This window comes from Macrobrachium nipponense, chromosome 13 (assembly GCF_015104395.2).
Source record: "Macrobrachium nipponense isolate FS-2020 chromosome 13, ASM1510439v2, whole genome shotgun sequence".
Taxonomy (NCBI): domain Eukaryota; kingdom Metazoa; phylum Arthropoda; class Malacostraca; order Decapoda; family Palaemonidae; genus Macrobrachium; species Macrobrachium nipponense.
The window spans coordinates 30,787,484-30,808,148 of record NC_087206.1 but is presented as its reverse complement, the minus strand read 5'-3'; the positions used below and the strand labels follow the sequence as shown (position 1 = coordinate 30,808,148).

General features: G+C 36.1%; 1 protein-coding gene across 6 annotated transcripts in view; it reads right to left on the bottom strand.

The window, feature by feature from the left end:
* The window catches only part of LOC135225721 (uncharacterized), a 63,092-nt gene that overhangs the window by 11,910 nt on the left and 30,517 nt on the right, over positions 1 to 20,665 (bottom strand). For 2 of the 6 annotated variants that reach the window (XM_064265089.1, XM_064265092.1), the window contains exons 2-6: positions 9,906 to 9,971; positions 6,777 to 6,842; positions 4,940 to 5,118; positions 2,549 to 2,633; positions 281 to 310 (exon numbers count right to left, since the gene is read on the bottom strand). In XM_064265089.1, the coding sequence (XP_064121159.1) occupies positions 281 to 310; positions 2,549 to 2,633; positions 4,940 to 5,118; positions 6,777 to 6,842; positions 9,906 to 9,971 (426 nt within the window). The remainder of the gene's footprint in view (positions 1 to 280; positions 311 to 2,548; positions 2,634 to 4,939; positions 5,119 to 6,776; positions 6,843 to 9,905; positions 9,972 to 20,665) is intronic. The other 4 variants (XM_064265090.1, XM_064265094.1, XM_064265093.1 and 1 more) reach the window with 4 other exon arrangements.

The window sequence follows — 20,665 nt, the reverse complement described above, 5'->3', positions numbered from 1 at the left end:
CTTACTGTAAATATTCATGTACAGTAAGTATAAGCCTATGTATACACATACGTAGACATCTAACCTACAGGATTCCGCTCCTTCAGGGTATTAGAAAGCAGTCATGATCCGATAAAATCCACAAGGAAATCTAGTAGAAATCTGAAGGCAACAGAAAAAAAGCAAAACCTACAACCAGGGGGCGCTAAAAAACTATGGTACTATAAAGGTTCCCCGCGCCTAAGGACTAAGCTAACAGCAAAGGCCCGACCTGCAGCGAACAACCCTGGAAAGAACTTACGGTTCTGGGAACAGGGCCAGACGATAAAACCTGGAACGAGTAAAAGCAGAGCTGTCGGTATGAACAGAAACATCTTGACTGAACAGTGAGGCTGCAAAAATTGAGATGGAAGTCGTGCCTTAGTCAAAGAACTACGAGTGAGGGGGAAGCGAAGGAACTGGTGATGGGAATGTGGATATCGGGAAAGTGCGCTTACATTAGTTCACTAGTGATTATAGTAGTCCCCAAGTCTCCGCACAAACGAAGCATATTAATTTACTAACAGGGATAATGATTGGAAAGTTTGAAATATAGGAAACCCACTTTACGAAAATCTCATGGGACCTAGACCTACTACAGAGACGAAAGCTTTAGAAACTTGGCGCAAAGCAATGACAGATCAAATTAAGTTTTCCATGGACCCTGAAGAACCGTCGAACCTTAGAAATTGTGATAAAACTAGTTGTGATAAATGAAATTCAGAGTGACAACAGTAACTACAAATCGAAAGCGAACGCAGTGACTTGCACCTTACCTTAACCTAGCAACTGACTCTTAGCCATTTCCTCTCTAAGATAACAGAATAAGCACCGAGATCGATCTCTCAAGAAAAACTGACTATCAAACTACCGTATGCTAATGGTCAAGGATCTAAGCAGTCTTGCTAGAAGGTATTGAGGCAGTTAATTAAAATATTAGTTGCAGTTATATGTAAAAAGAAATAATATATACATTATATATACTATATATATATATATATATATATATATATATATATATATATATATATATATATGCGTTAAGCTACAAATGTCCTCCAATATCCAATTCGATAAGAATTCATATATTCCAGCTTTGATAAGGAAGCAGATGTCTTGAACGTCAACAATTGCAAAAAAAGAAATGTCGTTACTATGGACGTCTTCTTCTGCCCTTGGTCCTATATAAATAATATATATATATATATATATATATATATATATATATATATTATATATATATATATATTAATATATATAGATATATATATATATATATATATATATATATAATATATATATAGTATATATATATATATATATATATATATATATATATATATATATATATATAAATATAACTCGCGGTTACATGCAAAAGAACTAAGTTACACGAATTATTAGATGCACAAGTACATGCAAAAACGTTAACTGAATAATTGGCCTTGCACGTGCAAAAATTATGGGTCCATGTACATGCAAAAACGTTAACTGAATAATTACTCATTTGCATATGCAAAGTCGTTCAGTAAATTATCAGTCCCTGGTATATGCAAGAAGTTGCTTAAGGTTTAGAAGCCCATTTACGGGCACAATCATTAATGAAACTATCAGAGGCAGATATGCATGCAAAATCGTTAAAAGTAAGAGGCCCACGTACATGCCAGAACGTTGGCTGAATGCACATGAAAAATCTAAAGGCAGAGAAGGGGACTTCAGAGGGAATATCTCATAGTAAAAGTCATGCATCTCTGTGACACTAACAAACGCACATCAAAGGGAGATCTTACGTGGTAAATGTGATGGAATCTGAATCTTTACAAGGATATTAAGCGAGAGAATAATAGAAAGGTGTCAAGAAAATTTGATCTGATCAAAAATGGAACAAAGGTAATGGTAGGAACACTAGACTGAAGTGGGGCACTGATGCTCAAATAGACCTTTGTTTCCAGAATGGATACATTTATCTATATAATAAGGCACGATAAATATGAACATAAAAGTTTGAGTTAGGACTGGAGAGACGAGAGCTGGCCATCAGCTGAGAGGCTGAGAAACCAGCAAGACTTTAAGAAGTGAAATGAAGTGAAATACAGTAGAAGTAGGAATTATAAAAAACCCGTTTCTCTTCCTTTTTAAAAACATTTATTGCCTCAGTTTTCAAAGGAAAGAGATGGAAAGCTAAAAAATGACGGAATAGATTAATGCAATTCATTACCTACGATACTCAAAAATTCTCCGCCTATGAAAAATGTATTGTGACTTGAAACAGTACAACAGCAATATTTCAGGGTATACACATTTATATACGAGATGCCGGGAGATGCATAAAGGCTGAAATAAAGTACCAAAAAATATAACTGGCACCAACTGTAGGCAGAGAAGTAAGCTAAATAAACAAGGATATATACAAATATCTAGAGGCAGAACAACTAGCTGCATAGCGTGCTAGGCAGATAGATGTAAAGAGATGAAGAAAAAAAAAAAAGAATACGTACAGACTGACGAAGCCCTACCAAAGGCAACTTACATCATTCAGAATGACGCTGATTCCAGGATCGTTGACGATGTCATTCACACTTCGGGATCGGGCCAATAACCGACTCACCAGCTCTCTGCGGAAAGACAATAAAAGGATTAAAATTAAAAGAAAAACTTTTCCCTTACTTCGCTATTTTCGTACGTCTAGAGACAAAAAGCGGCAAAATTAAATTATTTCATTAGGTGAGAAAGACTGTGGTGAACATTCAAAAGTATTTTCTAAAATATATCAAAATATTAAAAATATATTGTTTAAATGAAATATATTAATATAGGTTTGAAAATATACTGATATATTTATTAAATATATCAATGTATTTTTGAAAATATATTAATATATTTTTGAAAATATATTATAAACATCTTGAAGGCCTTATGGCTCCAGTACGAGCGAAGTAACAACTGAGCATGAGAGCCTTCGATGCTAAAAAAGATCGAGTGCTTCAACATCTCTCTCTCTCTCTCTCTCTCTCTCTCTTCTCTCTCTCTCTCGCTCTCTCTCTTCTCTCTCTCTCTCTCTCTCTCTCTCTCTTCTTAAAGACAGCAAAGGCACGATCACCTCTAGCAAAGATCATGAAGATGATGACACTCGCGTACGTGAGAGAGCGTGGGTGTTTGAAAACGCTCGCATGTGTGAGCACAATGTATAATTTCGCATATATTGCGGGCCACATTAAAAAAAAAAAAAAAAAAAAAAAAAATCTTAAGGAAAACACAATATCCCGCAGAAAATATTTAGAGAGAACCAGTGGTTCAAAACATACAGAAAATTATTTTTATATATAGATTTTTGGCATTATGCCAAGCACTGGGGCAACTAAGGCCATTCAGCGGTGAAACGGAAATTGACAGTAAAAGGTTTGAAAGGTGTTACAGGAGGAAAACCTCGCAGTTGCACTATCAGTTGAAAAGTGGAAAAGAAGCTAAAATATCTTAGTTTTACCAGAGCGCAGAGCTGATTAACAGCTCTCCTAGGGCTGGCCCGAAGGATTAGATATTTTTGCTTGGCTAGAAACTAGTTGGTTACTCAGCAACGGGACCTACAGCTTATAGTGTGATCCGAACCACGTCGAGAAATTAATTTCTATCACCAGAAATAAATTCCTCTGACTGCGTTGGCAGACCGGGGAATCGAATCAGGGCCCTGAGGACGTAGTCGAGCACGTAACCGACTCGTCCAACGAGGAAGTAGTTGAAACTAGTTGAAAAGTGGAAAGCCACTTGTAGATCACCTCGTGTTCTATTACTAGTAGCACACGATAATATTCTACATTACTTCGTGCTTCTGCTAGAACATTCAACATAAACGAAAAAAATAAATAAATAAAACAAGCAAAAATGAGCCAAAGTTTCTTCGACGCACTCAAGTTTTCTGTACAGCGTATAACACTGCATGAAACTCTCAGCCACGGCCCATGAAGCTCTTAGCCGCGGCCAATGAAACTTTCAGCCAAGGTCCGGTGGTGGACTGTGTTGTTGGCAACTATAGCGTTGTCAAACACACGATTATGGCTATCTTTCACCTTGAAAAAAATAAAAACTACTGATACCAGAGGGCTGCAATTTGGTATGTCTGATGATTGTTGGGTGGATGATCAACATACCAATTAGCAGCCCTCTGGCCTCAGGAGTTTCAAGTATCTGAGGGCGGACAGAAAAAGTGCCGACGGACAGACAAATAGCCATCTCCATAGTTTTCTATTACAGAAAACTACAAAAGGGAAAAATTGGATAATGTGAATAAATACGTGAAGATGCATGATGATTATAAGTGGGCTTAGAGGAATGACATTGAGAAGTATAATAGCAATATACAATGACAAGGTTACGATAATCAACCTACATTTCGGTTTCAAATACAAAAGGGACATTACACATATACACACATCACACACACACATACACACACACACACACACACACACACACACATTATATATATATATAATATATATGTATATATATACATATATATATTTAAATATATATATATATATAATATAGAATTTGACAAGCAAAAAATCCGAAGTGAAAATTTTACTATAGTCAGTTCTCTTGAGGTAGATTCTTGGGTGAGCCCTATGTCTGAGAGACGTTTGTTTGGCAGCCGCTGATTGGCTGGGAGCTGCCTGCCTCCCGGTACCAGCCAATCAGCAGCCGCCAAACAAACGTCTCGTAAGCATGGGGCTCATCCAAGAATCTACCTTAAGTGAACAGGCTATAGGCATTAACATGGTTCAATGAATAACAGAGTTGACGGTAATGAGAACCCTTAAACTTGTTCATTCCGAATCTGAGCAACATTCCCCCTGAAACAAGAAACTGCCGAAGGTCACAAGAAGGGTAAACCAAACGCCTCAATAAATACCCGTTACGTTACCTGATGCCGTCGTTGTAATCCTGGTCGTCGACGCAAGGGGCTGAGGGGTCAGGCGAATTCATTGTGCACCCGGGTCTCTGGGCGGCTCTGACCGCTGGGACGGTTTCTACGAAGCGGTTGACCGCTGCAGCGGGAAAGCCTGGATCGCCTGGGAAGGCGATATCGCCCCTGGAATTATCCTGTTCCAAAATGACAACAAAAAAAAAAAAAGGAATAAACGCCTTGTTTACAAAGAGAGAGCCATAGAAAGCTTGAAATTGTAGGTCTATACCTCTCGCAATTCGTTCAGAAATAAGATATATGTTCGTTTGAATCTGCAGTTATTCTCCCAAAAATGGACTGAATTTGGAAAGGGATCATGGGTTGAATTTTGAACGAGCAAGAATAACTGATTCTTCAAAATCAACTATTTATTGTAGATTTTAAATGAAAGCTTAGTGGCTATTTACTATTTGGAATTTTTTGCCATTCCTTTAAATTATTTATTTACTGCATTACTTATTACTTTTCATTATGCTCCAATGATTAGATATTCTATTAGTTACTTTCACAACTACTAAGGGTTAGATCAAAGATTATATATTTCTGGAAATCAGTACAACTAAGCAAGTTGTAAAGGTTAGCAGACAGCCATTAAGTGATTATGCTGTTAGAAAAATTCATTACGGTATGATTTAGAATGTTGCTGACATTCTGCATGAAAATAAACATTCAACAAGATCAAAGGCCATAGAGATTTCTTAGGAACTTGCACCGGATTCCTATGAACTAGAAGACGTCTGTATCTTCGTCAATTAATTTAACATTTAGGAAGACTCCAGTCAACGCAAACATCTGTTTGTCGTTCAGTCCCTCATAAACTGTCCGATGAAATCATGAAATGAACTAACTATTCTTTGGTCATGTCAGATTAATCTTATTTCCCGGTTTAACCCTTCACCAAGGTAAAATTGTGAGAGAAGAGATGGCTAGACTGAATCTTCAGTTTCCGAAGAAGATTGATACAGTCTTTCTACCCACACACAAGAAAGGAAAAATTCTAATCACTTGTCACATCCAGTGCAGATCCTTTAGCCACTGATAAGAACTTAAGTTAGTACTAATCCTCAATTCAATGATAAGGATAAGGACAATCTGCCAAGGGCGGCAGCACGATTATGAACACAACTTCGTTAAAGAAGAAGCACTTCTATAAAGCACTGACGCATGTATCTGCATGTCATGTTCCTCCACTAGAGTACCCCCTAAAGAGTAAACATTCTATGACCTCCGTGCACTAGAAAAACCTGGCAGAGGCGGATTTAGGGGAGGGCGCCGAGCAGGCCATGGCCAAGGGCCCAGCACCTCGGAAAAAAATAAATAAAATAAAAAAATTAATTGAACAATAATAATAATAATAATAATAATAATAATAATAATAATAATAATAATAATAATAATAATAATAATAATAATGGGGGTCCACAATCATAATAAAATTTTAAGAGTTCGTGTACAATTTCAAAACACTTTACAAAGCTTTCGAACCCTTCCCTTTTTTTTGGACTGAAGATGAACCCAGAGAAGGGTTCGAAAGCTTTGTAAAGTGTTTTAAAATTATACACGAACTCCAAACATTTTTTTTTTTATCATTGTGGACCCCTTAGAACATTATATATACAATAATAATCTAGAGGTGCTGAATTAGAAAATAAATCCCGGAAACCTACCGGGGGGGCCCCCCTGTGTAAGGATCCTTTTTGCTTGCTCATAAATGAGAAGGCCCCCAAAGGTCACCGGCCTAGGGCCCCGTACACCCTCCTAAATCCACCCCTGAAACCTGGCAATGTGATCAAACCTGGAAGAAGCCATAAGGATGGAACTTGCGGTAACACTGAGGCCTTCGTCGCCATTGCATTCCTCCCTATCGAAATGACAAACATTGTGAAACCTAGCCTACATCAAGCCTTAAGCAATGTCAATAACACAAATATCCACAAGCTACATTTCATATAATACAAAAAGAATACCGAGTGGTCATAACTACACTAAAATTGTGTAGGAGATACGACTAATAGACCTTCGCCCACTACACGAAGAGCCAGGCAGCTATGAAGGGGTTATTTTGGTTATTGCAGCATTCAGTATTACAGCTTTCTAAACATTTAATTTAAGACTGTTCCTAGGAGTCTGAACCTGGCAAACAACCTTACAAAGCAAGAATATCTAATAAGATGGAAAGTGTTAACGATCTATCAACCCTAGGCCCATTTACCAAGCACACGTGAAACTATTAGTACTATAATAGACAAAAAAGGCAGAGAAAAGGTTATTAAAGTCAGTAATCTTATTTGGTAGTAGTAGTAGTAGTAGTAGTAAAGTGACAGCATGAAAACCAAATCCCACCATATGAAGAGGCCTCGAACAACTTTATATTCTAAGTTCAAATTATGTTCAGAAGCAAGAAAGACTTCCACCCTGATTCAAACCATAGCGCCTACTTGTAACAAGGTAATCTAGACTTATACCCTGAATCTACCAGACAACCTAATAAACAGAGACGTAACGTAAACAAATAAAAACAGGAGAAAGATTTCCTTACTATACTCAGTTTTTTTCCATCTGTCCACCCGCCTGTGGTATTTGCGTATGGTAACACTGCGTCCCGGGCTTTAGATAGTTACGCTATGTGTAAGTTTTAGGTAAATAAAAGGATATCTTGGTGAACATTTGCAACTGAAAAGTGTTTTAATAATTTACTGTATGCGAATTACACCGTTAATATTCGAAATAGGATATTGTTATTACTGTTGAATGTCACTATCTAAAGCCCGGGACGCAGTGTTACCATACGCAAACACCACAGGCGGGTGGACAGATGGAAAAAAACAGAGTATAGACATGCTGACCTCTCCCACTAAGAACCTGAATTATTATTATTCTGTTATTTTCTCCCTCAACATTAGTAGCAGAAGAAAATTCAAACCGTGCTGCAGTTAGGTGAGGTTAGGTTAAATCAGATGGAAACATTATTTCTTATATTAAGGTTTAACAATATTATCGTTAAAAAAGACCAGATCTCATTTGTTAAGTCATTTTGTCCACATTTCATCAGAACCTCAGAGTTCATTTTCTGAGATGACTTACCCAGCTACCATTTTTAAGATGGTAACACGTCATAGTTACAATTATCTTTGTGCTTTTCAAGTATAAAGAAGAATTCCAACAGGTAAAGTTCAAGTATATACAAAGTCATGTCATCTTTAATTCCGAGTAGTCACCCTTGTTAGATTAGATAGTACTTCCCGAAGATAATAGAATCCATCAAGTTAGTTTATCAAGAGACATTCATCTTTAAGTGAGTTTTAGTCATGATCAACCTAACAGTTCCTTACATGAACCTCACAATTCATGGAAAGATATTTTTACACAAGTCGGTATGCCAGTAGTTTTAAAAAATGTGTTAGCAATTCAACCTAAATTCTTTAATCGAGATCCTTAACTCTAATTTTGTTTTAGTTTCAAGTAAAGTGTACTTAGTCAGTAGGGCTTGTAATTAATACTTAATTTATGGCAATCTTACCCAGACATATTCAGTCCATTTATTATTATTATTATTACTATTATTATTATTATTATTATTATTATTATATTCAGAAGATCCAACCTATTCATATGGAACAAGCCCACAGGGGACATTGACTTGAAATTCGAGCTTTCAAAGAATATGGTGTTCGTTAGGAAGAAGTTAGATGAGTAAAGGGATGTACAGAAAAAAAAGACACCAATTACCTAAAATAGGAAAAAATAAAATATATAAAAACGTATTAAAATGCAAAAGGAGAAGAGTATCAGGGTAGTAATGCACTGCACTTTCGCTTGAATTTTAGAAGTTGCAATTGCACGACTTCCTCGGGAATCTTTCTGTTCAATTTTTGTTAGTCACCCAAGTTTTGAGGACTCTTCAAATTCAAGTTATTTGTATATTTTCTTAATTTCTCCAAGAAAAAATCCTTGAGATTAATTTGAATTTCTTCATTTAGTCAAGCGGTCTCCTCCGTTAATCCTTAAGTTAACTTTTTAAACTCTTTAAACAAACAGACTTCTTCAGTTCTTTTAAGATCTAGGGGTAATTCTTATTTCAATTCGGCTCCTACTTGAGAATTCTTCAGGTTGGTGTTTTGTAAGTATCCTCTTCATCAACTCTCTTAAAAACTTTGTGTTCACTCAGAGTAAAGTCTTGTCTTTGTCTACTAGTTGGCAGTTTCTAAGATACCCTAAGGTTAAGCAGTGGTCTTCAAACTGTGGGCCATGGCCCACCAGTGGGCCACGGGCAAAAAAAATGTAGAATTTAAATTTAAATAACCAATATATAAAAATAAAAATAAGAGTATATTTTTTCATCCGGACCTATAATTATAAATAAAAAGTATATGTAAAAATATGAACATAAATATATTTTTTTTCTTATCCTATCCCAATAATTATTTACTAGTTAATTTCTAGATCATAAAAATGGACATGAAAAGATTCTGAGCATATTTGTATATATATTGAATTTATGAAAATCTATATTTCGAATTTATGGTAATAACATGTAATAAAATACCAGTTCCAGGAACTATATGCTGCATTTTGAATTTAGCAATTCCTATTCTAAACCTGCGGTGGTGGGCCATGGGTATTTGGAGATATCTCAAGTAGGCCATGACCTCAAAAAGTAAGAAGACCACTTGGTTAAGCCATCTCTAAGTTTTCGTCTTAAGTCCACTTACTTAGAGAATATCCTAGCGACTTCAGGTTAGATTTGTGGTTAATAACTACGATCCTTTTGAGGCTATACCTTAAACACCCACATTAATCTACGGTCGAACCTTCTCAAAATCTCCAGGTTAGACTCTTTAGGGTTATTCACAATCAAAGTTCATGCATCCTGGGAGTTAGTAGCCGAGCTGTTAGCATGAGGAAACATTGGAACACAACTTACCGGAAGGAAGGGTCTGATGTTTACCTGTGCATAACTGGCGTCAAGGGCTAGAGCTACCAACAGCACCTGAAAACAAGAGAAGAAGAAGAAGAGGAGTTAGTACGAGTTTCTTAAAGGTTCTGAAACTGAAGGGGTACGCCTTCGTTTCCTAAATTAACATGAATTCGTTAACCCATAATGATAAAAGAACAGATTATTGTCTGAAGTTACGACAGTAAACTAGTAAAACCGCTTATGGGAACAAATCCTGTATAAAAGCTAACCACATACGAGTAAAACTTAATACTTGTAGTTAGTTCTGGTTTGACATTCTTAGCTTGCCAATTTTTATTACAATATATAAGTTTATGATTTGCACTTTACAGAAACAAGTATGAATTCAAATAAAGCATGTACACTTATCCATTCATAATTTGAAAAAAGTAAAGATATTTCCGTATGTAACACTTGAAAACGCAACACTTCAAAGTGCAACGCATAACTATGTGAGTTCATTTGGGAAAAATCAATGTCTATCACACACCCACCCACACACACAGATATATACACGTGCATATACATACGCATCATATATCCGTATATATATATATATATACATATATATATATATATATATATATATATATATATATATAATATATATATATATTCACATTTCCATTAACGGTATACTAAGCCACTCTTACAACCAGTTACCAAGATTTTTAGTTTCCCTCGCATTAACTTGTTTGCCTTCCTGCGTTTCTGCCGCTATATTCACTGACTGTTCTCGTTTTCCTTCCGAAATCACCGTAACCATTAAATATCGAGTTAATCAACTATTCTGATTATAAAGCATTACAAATGTGCTTTTTACAAACAGATTAGGTGCTTAATAAGCCATAATAATTGGGCTTGGGTTCATTATTTATAATCAATATATATATATATATATATATATATATATATATATATATATATATATATATATATGCGCGTGTGTGTGTGTCTAACCCTAGCAACATCTTAGCTGGGCAACGTCCAAATGGTAGCGCTGACCATCCTGAAAGAATATTCTCAATACACAATACACACACAGACCACCCTAAATTAGCACAGACTACTGATTTAAACTCCCAGCTACAAAAATAGACTTTATTCTAGAAAACAAGCAATGCACCAGCTATCAAGGAAAGTTGGATTAAATAAATCAATGAATCAATGACAAACCAAAATTAAACCCGGAGAAATCTTAAACAGAGAACGGATTGTTCTCCAGCAACACATGTGAAGCTGAACAAGACCAATCCCAAAATCTATAAAACCATATCACGTCAAAACCCATCTACTATATCATGTAGAAAATGAAACACTTCCGGTCGAACATTCACATAACCATTCTAGCAACCAAATGTCACATAGTACTAGAGTCCATTAACAACTTCTTCCAATAATCAAAGACACCTCAGTAATGCCTACAGTGGATCACATGAGGTGCACTGACGGTGGCACTAACCCCCTACGAGAAAGGTCCAGTTGTTTCACATGAAAAGTTCTAGTTTCCCGTTCTAGTTTCCTTTTTTTTTTTTCTTAAGCAATGTGAACAACGCCTGTCTTTTTTTTCTGAATATCTTGGCTTGGGATCAAATGCATCCTTGACTGATTTTACTTGGATTATGACACGAGTAGGATTTTCCTCACTCCAGCACTCCTTGATTTCTCTTATTTCCCTCACAACTTTTTATGGCAGTACTATTCTACCTCCTCTCTCGTGTTTTGCGTCTTACTCTTCTATCACTGTGATATTTATCTTCACCTCTCTCTCTCTCTCTCTCTCTCTCTCTCTCTCTCTCTCTCTCTCTCTCTCTCTCTCTCTCTCTGCTTAAGCACTTTAAGAAAATATTTTAATATATATGATAAAAACAAATTGCATACGGAAATTAAGGAAAAATGGGAAACCTTTTTTTTTATTCATGAGATTATAATGTATAGCAATTGTGCGAATATATCTCCCAGTCACCAAAAGAACTTGGTTTCAATTACTGATAAAAAAAAAAATAAAATAAAACACGACAGCCTAGCAACCTGACCCTTGTGTTTACCTGCCTGTCCGACTACCCAGTGGGCGTGTGTACATTAATTCTAACAATAAACACACACCGCAGCGAAGCACTCTTATAAATAACCATTCTCTCTCCTACCCTTTTATGATCTAAGCACAAACGCAAAGCATATTTGTGGCATCCTGGAAATCAAGTGATTATGGTCAAAGCTGATGGATAAAAGCAAAAAGCCAATTCCGATGGCATAAGTGTACAAGAAGCTTCACTCCCTAAAGATGTGCATAAGTAATATCTATTGGTGCTATCAGGTATTCTCAACAGAACGAACACAACCCGATTACACAAAACAATTACGGAAATGCACTTTGTATCAGCAGTAAAGCGCTAACAGTAACTGTAGTGGTGTGGGGATATAACAGTGTAACAGCAAACTATGTTTAGTTCTTGGGGAACTACTAGTTTCCTCAATAAGAATTAGGATTTATTTTCCCTCAACTGTTTTAATGAAGAGTCATTCAGGGCTCATTAAAAGTTCCGTAACTTCAGGGCCTTACCCCGTCCTTTGCTACGTTCATTGTGCAAATGCCCACCAAATACCCCGAACGGCTTTTTTTTTTTTATTAAACCCACTTAAACCGACAAAACAACGTAAGTCCATTCTCGTAAAAAAAAAAAATATATATATATATATATATATATATATTATATATATATATATATATATATATATATATATAGTGTCCATAAAGTCCCAGTACCTTTACATGTATTTATTGCTCAGAATGGTACTGGGATTTTATGGACACCCTGTATAGTCATTACCAATATTTTCATTCACAGAGCTTACATTCCGAGACCACGAGCTTGATGAACTTACTCCACAAAATATTTATTCACACGTGGAAAAATAGAAATGCGGATACGAGCAAATTACCATAATCTGATTTTGACAATCTAGAATTCTTCATCGAGTTTTCTCTTCAGCCATACACCGATACAAGACACAATTCGGACGTACACATCTGTTCATATCAGGTTCACCCTAATGCGACACAAACGCACAAACAAACAAAAAAATGCAATTTCATATTGCCCAGTCACAAATCCCTTTTAGAATTGAATTGAATTGAATATGGAATTTAGGCCAAAGGCCAAGCACTGTGACCTAAGAGGATATTCAGCGCTGAAATGGAAAATGACAGTAAAAGGGTTGATAGGTGTAACAGGAGGAAAACCTCAAAGCAGTAGCACGATGAAGCAATTGTTAGAAGAGGGTGGAAAGTAAGATGGAAGAAAGAGAATATGAAAGGAGGTACCGGAAAAGGAATGAAAGGGGTTGCAGCTAGGGGCCGAAGGCACGCTGCAAAGAACCTTAGTAATGCCTACAGTGCACCGCATGGGGTGCACTGATGGCACTAGCCCCCTACGGGAAAAACCCTCCTAGAATCAGCGAAAGGCGGCCCACCTGTGCCTCGGGTAATGACAGTAACCCTTCCGACGCAAAAAACCAATGACGAATTTTCCTGATTCCGGCCCAATGCGATGATGTCATTGTACCTGTCACTGCAGTTTACAATGAATGGAGACAGGCATTCCGGGAAGCACAGAAACCAGATCTCGACAGTTACGCGTCGATCATTTTTTTTATTTTTTTATCTTGGGGAATTCGGTGACTGGGTGTATTGCCTGCGCAATCACGCGCTTACTTATGGCAGGTATGTGATTGCCGTTAGGTAGATGTGACTACATATAAATACATTTTGTGACATATACATATATATATATATATATATATATATATATATATAATATATATATGCGTGTGTGTGTGTGTGTGTGTGTATACTATACATACATATGTATATATAAATCATTTAAAACTACTAAATTAAGGCTGAGATCTGAAAGGCAAAAGACTTGAATGCCTATAAGTTTGAATGGACTTGCAAGAATGTAAAAAATAAAATGGAAAAACAGGTACAGACATTCCTACATAGTGGCTCTCAAATATGTATGTATATATATATATATATATATATATATATATATATATATATATATATATAATATATTATAATTGATGAAAACGGGTACTTTAAAGATTTCTAGAATGTGGAAGGCGCGGCAGAGGTAGGGAGAGGGAGAGCTGAATGAAGCAAGCACTACTATTTGATGCAAGCTCGAGAATGCTTGTGGAAGTAAGACAAGAAGTTATGAGACTGAAAACGAAAAGACAGGAGTTGCTAGGATGAGATTGCAAAAGACACCAGTTGATAAGAAAATATGCAAGACGCTGCGGTACGATGGTGATAATGTGATTTGTTGCTGACCAGATTTTATATGGTGTGTATGGATGAGGGGAGGGTTCTGAAGAAATGTGAAGGAATATCAATAATCGTTACCATGTATAGATAAGTGATACAGGCGACTGTATGAGGACAATGCCTGATACAACACCAGTGAAGATTCACAGAAAACGGTGTTGGGACCAAGTGTTTACTACGAAACAAGTAAGACGTCTGGATATAGCCATAATTCATTATTATTATTATTATTATTATTATTATTATTATTATTATTATTATTATTATTATTATTATTATTATTATTATTATTATTATTATTATTATTATTATTATTATTATTATTATTATTATTCACTTTTTTATTATTATTATTCAGAAGACGAACCCTATTCATAAGGGACATGCACTAAGGTTCTAATGACTTGAAAGTCAAACTTCCAAAGAATATGATGTTTATCAGAAAAAAGTAATACATGAATGTGCATGCAGCATGTACTAACCACCTTGAAAATCGCATGAGCATCCATAGAAAATCGATATGAAGGGTGCTGATGATGTATGGTATAGAAATAAAAAAATTTTTTAGATTGACCAAGGTTTTCATGATAAAAGTGAAGAGTGAGTTAGAACTTGCAGGCAGGAATCAGTGGGTAAGCGTTGAAGTAAATCTGGGAAAAGGGTGCATAGTGTGCAGTGTGCATCCAAGGCTTTTAATACCTTTTTGGGTGGTATGATACGGTAATTTTAAAAAATTACACCTGACGTATATGCACAGTTATGGTATGAGGATACTGTCGATTGGCGATAGTGAAGAGAAATGGCAGACACTGATGAAAGAGTTTGCAAGTGTTCGCAAGAGGAGAAAAGTTAATAACGACGTAGGAAGAATGGAAGTAGTTGGCTCGTTTAGATAATTGTAAGTCAATGTGCAGAGAGCTAGAGAAAAGGTGAATCACACAGTAACAGTAGCATGAAAGTATTCAAAATATTGGAAAGAAAGCTGGGAATGTATTCAGCTACTGTTGACACAACCTTCATTTCACATCATATATTAGCAAGTTTATATCATATATATATATATATATATATATATATATATATATATATATATATATATATATATTCAACACATTCAGAAAGGTCCTGTACGTAATTACCGTAACTTAATTAGATGTTAAAAATTACAAAAACAAAACAGACTTGACTGTATGTTTAATTATATGTTATGAAATCATATCACATACCTAACCGACAGTTGAAACACCTGCTTAAGATTGGGTTATTGGAAATTCCTGCCGTTATGATCACATCCGTCCGTGATAAAATTGAATTCAAAGAGACGGTTGGTGACAATCACGTCTTGCATAACATGGGAAGATCTCTCTCTCTCTCTCTCTCTCTCTCTCTCGACGGACAATTTCTACTTTGGTTTAGCCAATCTTTATCTCGTGATATACTACTAATAATACTAGGCCTAATTGCACTAATTTTATTGCAACTGCTAGCATTGACCGAGCCTACAGCCAGAAACGATCGATACCAGCAGATCTTCAATAATCATTTAGAGAAACGAAGTTTCATTTCCTATCATTTCAATAGTATTGTAGGGGCAGTGCACGCCCCGTAATCAGTATATTATCAAATTTATGTTTTTTTTTTTTTTTATTATCATCATTCACACTTATTTTCAATATACTTTTATCAAATTCCTTCCACAGATCGTGTGAAAAACTCGCTATCTTTTTCCAAATGCAAAGTGTGCGTGTAATACAGAGGGTATACATACTGCATAAATATATATATATATATCTATATATATATATATATATATATATATATATGCGTGTGTGTGTGTGTGTGTGTGTGTGTGTATATGAATATAGAATAAAATTAGTATAGAATTTAGGCCAAAGGCCAAGCGCTGGGACCTTTGAGGGTATTCAGCACTGAAACGGAAATTGACAGTAAGAAGGCCTGAAAAGTGTAACAGGAGGAAAACATCGCAGTTATATATATATATATATATCTATATATATATATATATATATACATATATATAATACATGTATATACACCGAAATTTCCAGGTAAAGCAAAGAACTTTGTACTTCCCCTCATTCTTCATATGAATGGAGTCTGGCCTACCTAAAAACAATAGGTTCCGGTACCACCGGCACCTGCAAATGAAAAAAAAAAAAACGAGAAAGCAATCCGGTTCTCTGTGATGATAGCGATGACGTCAGTAGTGACCTGTGGGGATAGCTCGCTCTCCTCAGGCAAGCAAGAGGGGGTTTACCCAAGATGGGGTTCGCGTGACCCGATGCGGAAGAAACCAAGAAAAAAAAAAAAAAAGATTTTCCTTAAATTTTTTGGCAGCAGTCGCGATTCCCCCGAAGGCCAAGTTCAGAAAGACATATTTCATACGAACAATAGGAGGAAATATCTATATGCATTATTGTCGCAGTAATGTAGGACGAAGGAGATAGATACATAATAATTATAATGATAATAACATCATTATTCTAGTATTCTTTATTATTACAAAATAGCAAGTTAAAGTAGAAAAAAAATAGGAGGTATAAGACGATCTTATCTCACAGAAATTTTCATTATTCGCGATTAGAAATTCGGTGTACAATCATATTTCACCTTTCGTTATCGTTTGTTTGTTTGTTTGTATGGTTTTTAACGTTGCATGGAACCAGTGGTTATTCAGCAACTGGACAAAAGGCTTTACGTGGCTTCCGCACCACGTCGAGAGTGAACTTCCTATCACCAGAAATACACATCTCTAACCCCTCAGTGGAATGCCCAAGAATAGAACTCGCGGCCACCGAGGTGATACGTCAACACCATACCGACCACGTCACTGAGGCGTTTCACCTGTCGTTGGAGTGAGTTATTAGTACAAACACAGATTCAAAACAATCAACCCACTTTACAGAAGAAGGGATTATTGAAAATCATCGTAGCTTTAATTCGGTTGGAAGCTTCCAGGCTCTCAAAGTGACGGCATATTGAACATCTAGCCTCTTAAAGCGCTCAGCGTGAACTTCCAGCCTCATAAAGCGCTCGGACGGAAGTTTTCAGCCTCATGAATTGTTTTAACATGGGTATTTTTTTCCATTATTCTACAGTTCGTTTCTCTAAGAAAATTACGCGAAGTGAACATCACGAACCGAGTTGATTTTCTAAGCCATGACGTCATACTTAAGGGTACTCTTTTGTACGTTTTGGCATGAAAAGAATATTCGAAGACTTACGAGTTCCATCAGGAATTTTGATGCGAAAGAAGCAGCGTTTTACGTTCCTTTAATTAAATAGTTCGGTGCATTTTTATTTCATTTCACATCTAAGATATCCACAGATTACGGCGATGAGAAACAAACACAGCAGTCATAACGTGTCAACAGTGACGTGGAAAACTAATATGACTGGGTAAATTAGTCCATATATCTTCATGTAACAGAATAAAAAAATATAAAAGTTGCATTAGACTTGCTGAATTTTCCAGTTACATAAACTTTCTCAAATTCATTCACCATATAAAGTACCGTTCTATTACATTCTTACAATGAAATATCAGAATAAAACAGGGAAGCTTTGACAGCCAATATACAGCATTAAACAGTGCAAAGCACAAATAAGAGTGATGCTTGCTAAGTACTTGGCAAGATTCTCTCATTTGCTTCTGATTATTCATCTGAATCAAAATAATCGTTATATAATAAAGAATCTACTACACAGTTTTTATTTCATGAACTTCGTACAAGAAAACAGAGGACGTCATAAAATGATAAAATCTTCAATAAATCGTAGAAGATGAGCCACCAACCAAATCACACTTCGCAACCATATCTCGTAGCAAAATTGTTTTGTTGAAAAAAAAAATTAACATTTTAGTCGACAAAATGAAATTTTATTACAATCATGTTAAATTCAGCATGAAATTTACTTCTGTGCTGATTATATCATTACAGTTGATTTTACAAGTTGAACACTTACTGCCATTCTCATAGGGATGAATAAATTCGATTTCTTTCCTATTAAGACTAACAATTATGCATTTGGTCTTTGTGTGATTAAATATAAAGTTATTATAGAGAACTCATGTATGGTGGCTATTCATATTCCACGAAGGACCGACAACACAGAACCATTACGGCAAGGGATAAAATTTGAATTTGAGATAGGTAGGTAGACAGTTGTGCCGGCAGACCTGTGTAGATAAATAATTTTAGATCTCTATTGTACCGCTAACTTCAGTTAGAACGGTACTGAACAAGTGGTCCACTCCACAAAGGCACGTTGTACTACGACTGAATAGTGAAGATAGCAGGTCATTAATTCTTTAGTCAGTTCAGTTATATATATATGATTGATGTCCTATTGTGACGCTGGCATCGATGTATTACATTTGTAACAGTAACATTTTTTTTATAATGAGACTCAACGAATAGCTTAACGGAAACTATCTAGCACTTTAAGGGAATTTTCCCTACGAAACCGGTGCCATCCATTGGCCCAGGAATTTGAGCGGTAAAAACATCACATTGTGTAGCTCTAGGCTATCATTTTTTGCATGCATGCTCACGAATGTGAGAACACACACATAAACACACACCTGCAGGCAGAGAGGATTGTAAAAGCACTCCGTAGTTCATGCCTGCGGCATTAACAACAGTCTGAGCGATTAACCTTGCTGCATGCATCGATGACATGCCCTACCTACCATCTAACCCCTTCCCCCGCCAGCCCCCAACACCTCCGCTCCACCAACACCCCCGCCCCAGCATCAACAGAGGATGTTGCGACATTAGGCGAGGAGGAGGGGGGAGGCGGATGAAAGTGAAGGAGAGGAAGAGGAGGAGTGGAGGAGGATGAAATTTGAAATTGGAAGAGGAGGGAGAAGAGGTTCTGGATTGGGTCGGTCCAGCTCGTGGACCTCCATCTCCCGACGTGTGTGAAGTTCCACACGTAAGCATTTGTTCGTTTCCTTAGTAACACTGCGTCTAGGTTCTTTGCCATTTAACAGCTGGTGTTCACATCTGTCTCTTCATTCATGTAACAAAGTTTCGTATAGCTTCGGTTTCATTTATTTCTCTCTTTCTATCGCTCTGAAACAGTTATGCAAATTTATCGGGAACCAAATAATTTAGTTTTCATTTAGCGGTGGCCACTGACAAATGAAGCAGGCTTGTACCGAGGGGGGCGGCGGGTCTGGAAGTCCATATTTTCTGTGACTATCCTTTTCATTGAACTGTACTTACAAAGTAATAAATAATTATTGTTAAAGTATATAACATATCAACAAATAAAGTAATATGCATGTTATTGTTAACATAATAAATGAATTAATCGATAAAACTGAAGAAATAATCTTGAATTTCAGTGCAAACTTTCAACATTATAAGTATAATTTTGTCGACCAAAGCCATGACTATGAATAATATCTAATCGGGTAGAAGGGCATAGACTGCATAGGTACCCAATTTTTCTTCTTAATATAACTAAAATAATATTTTCAAGTATTTCATCTTGTATATACTACCTATATATGGAACGACATTTGTAGAAGAAAAGGTCCAGTTTTGGGAAAAACGACCCCAACAAAAAAAGAAAAAAAAAAAAATCTGGGCGCGGGCCTGTGAAACAAGTTGATTCGCTCATATGTATGCATGTATGTTGTATGTATATATATACATATACATATATATATATTATATATATATAATAGTATATATATATATATATATATATATAATATATTATATATATATAATATTATATATTATATATATACAATATATATAATAAAGTAAACGTGTAGTATATATGTATATATCACTGTAGCTCCAAATGCACATATGTGGTTGCGCGTCTCCTGAGACATACTTTCACGATGCAAGTTCTTTTTTTGTCTGTTCCTCCCTAACGCCAACCCCGAACCCCAGCAGCCTCGTCCTCACCCGTCCGTTCTGGATATTTCTCGCTCGAGCAGCTGCGAACTGGTCTCGATCCGGAATTTGAGATTTCAAAAAAGGAAATTAGGAAGCACGTCGTTCCCTACGAGGACTGCATCTCAAATTCATCTGTAAATTGATACACAAACTGATAACATACCTCTAAATAGAACACGTCAAATATTTTCGAAAACACAAAGAGGCAAATGCAAGATTCTTTAGGAGCAACAACAAAAATACAATCAAGCTCAACCGAGCGAATCAGGTATCACGCCAAGTAAGGTTTTTGGAAGTACCTTCAAACAAGTTCCTCGCAGGAGAACGATCCCAAACAAAAAACAAAAAGCAACACTTCTGAACGGTCCAAGCTAGACTAATGACTATAACGCAGCACGAATTATTTACGGCAATGGTGGCCGTGTTCGTGAAATCCGTTCCTAATTGTGTTC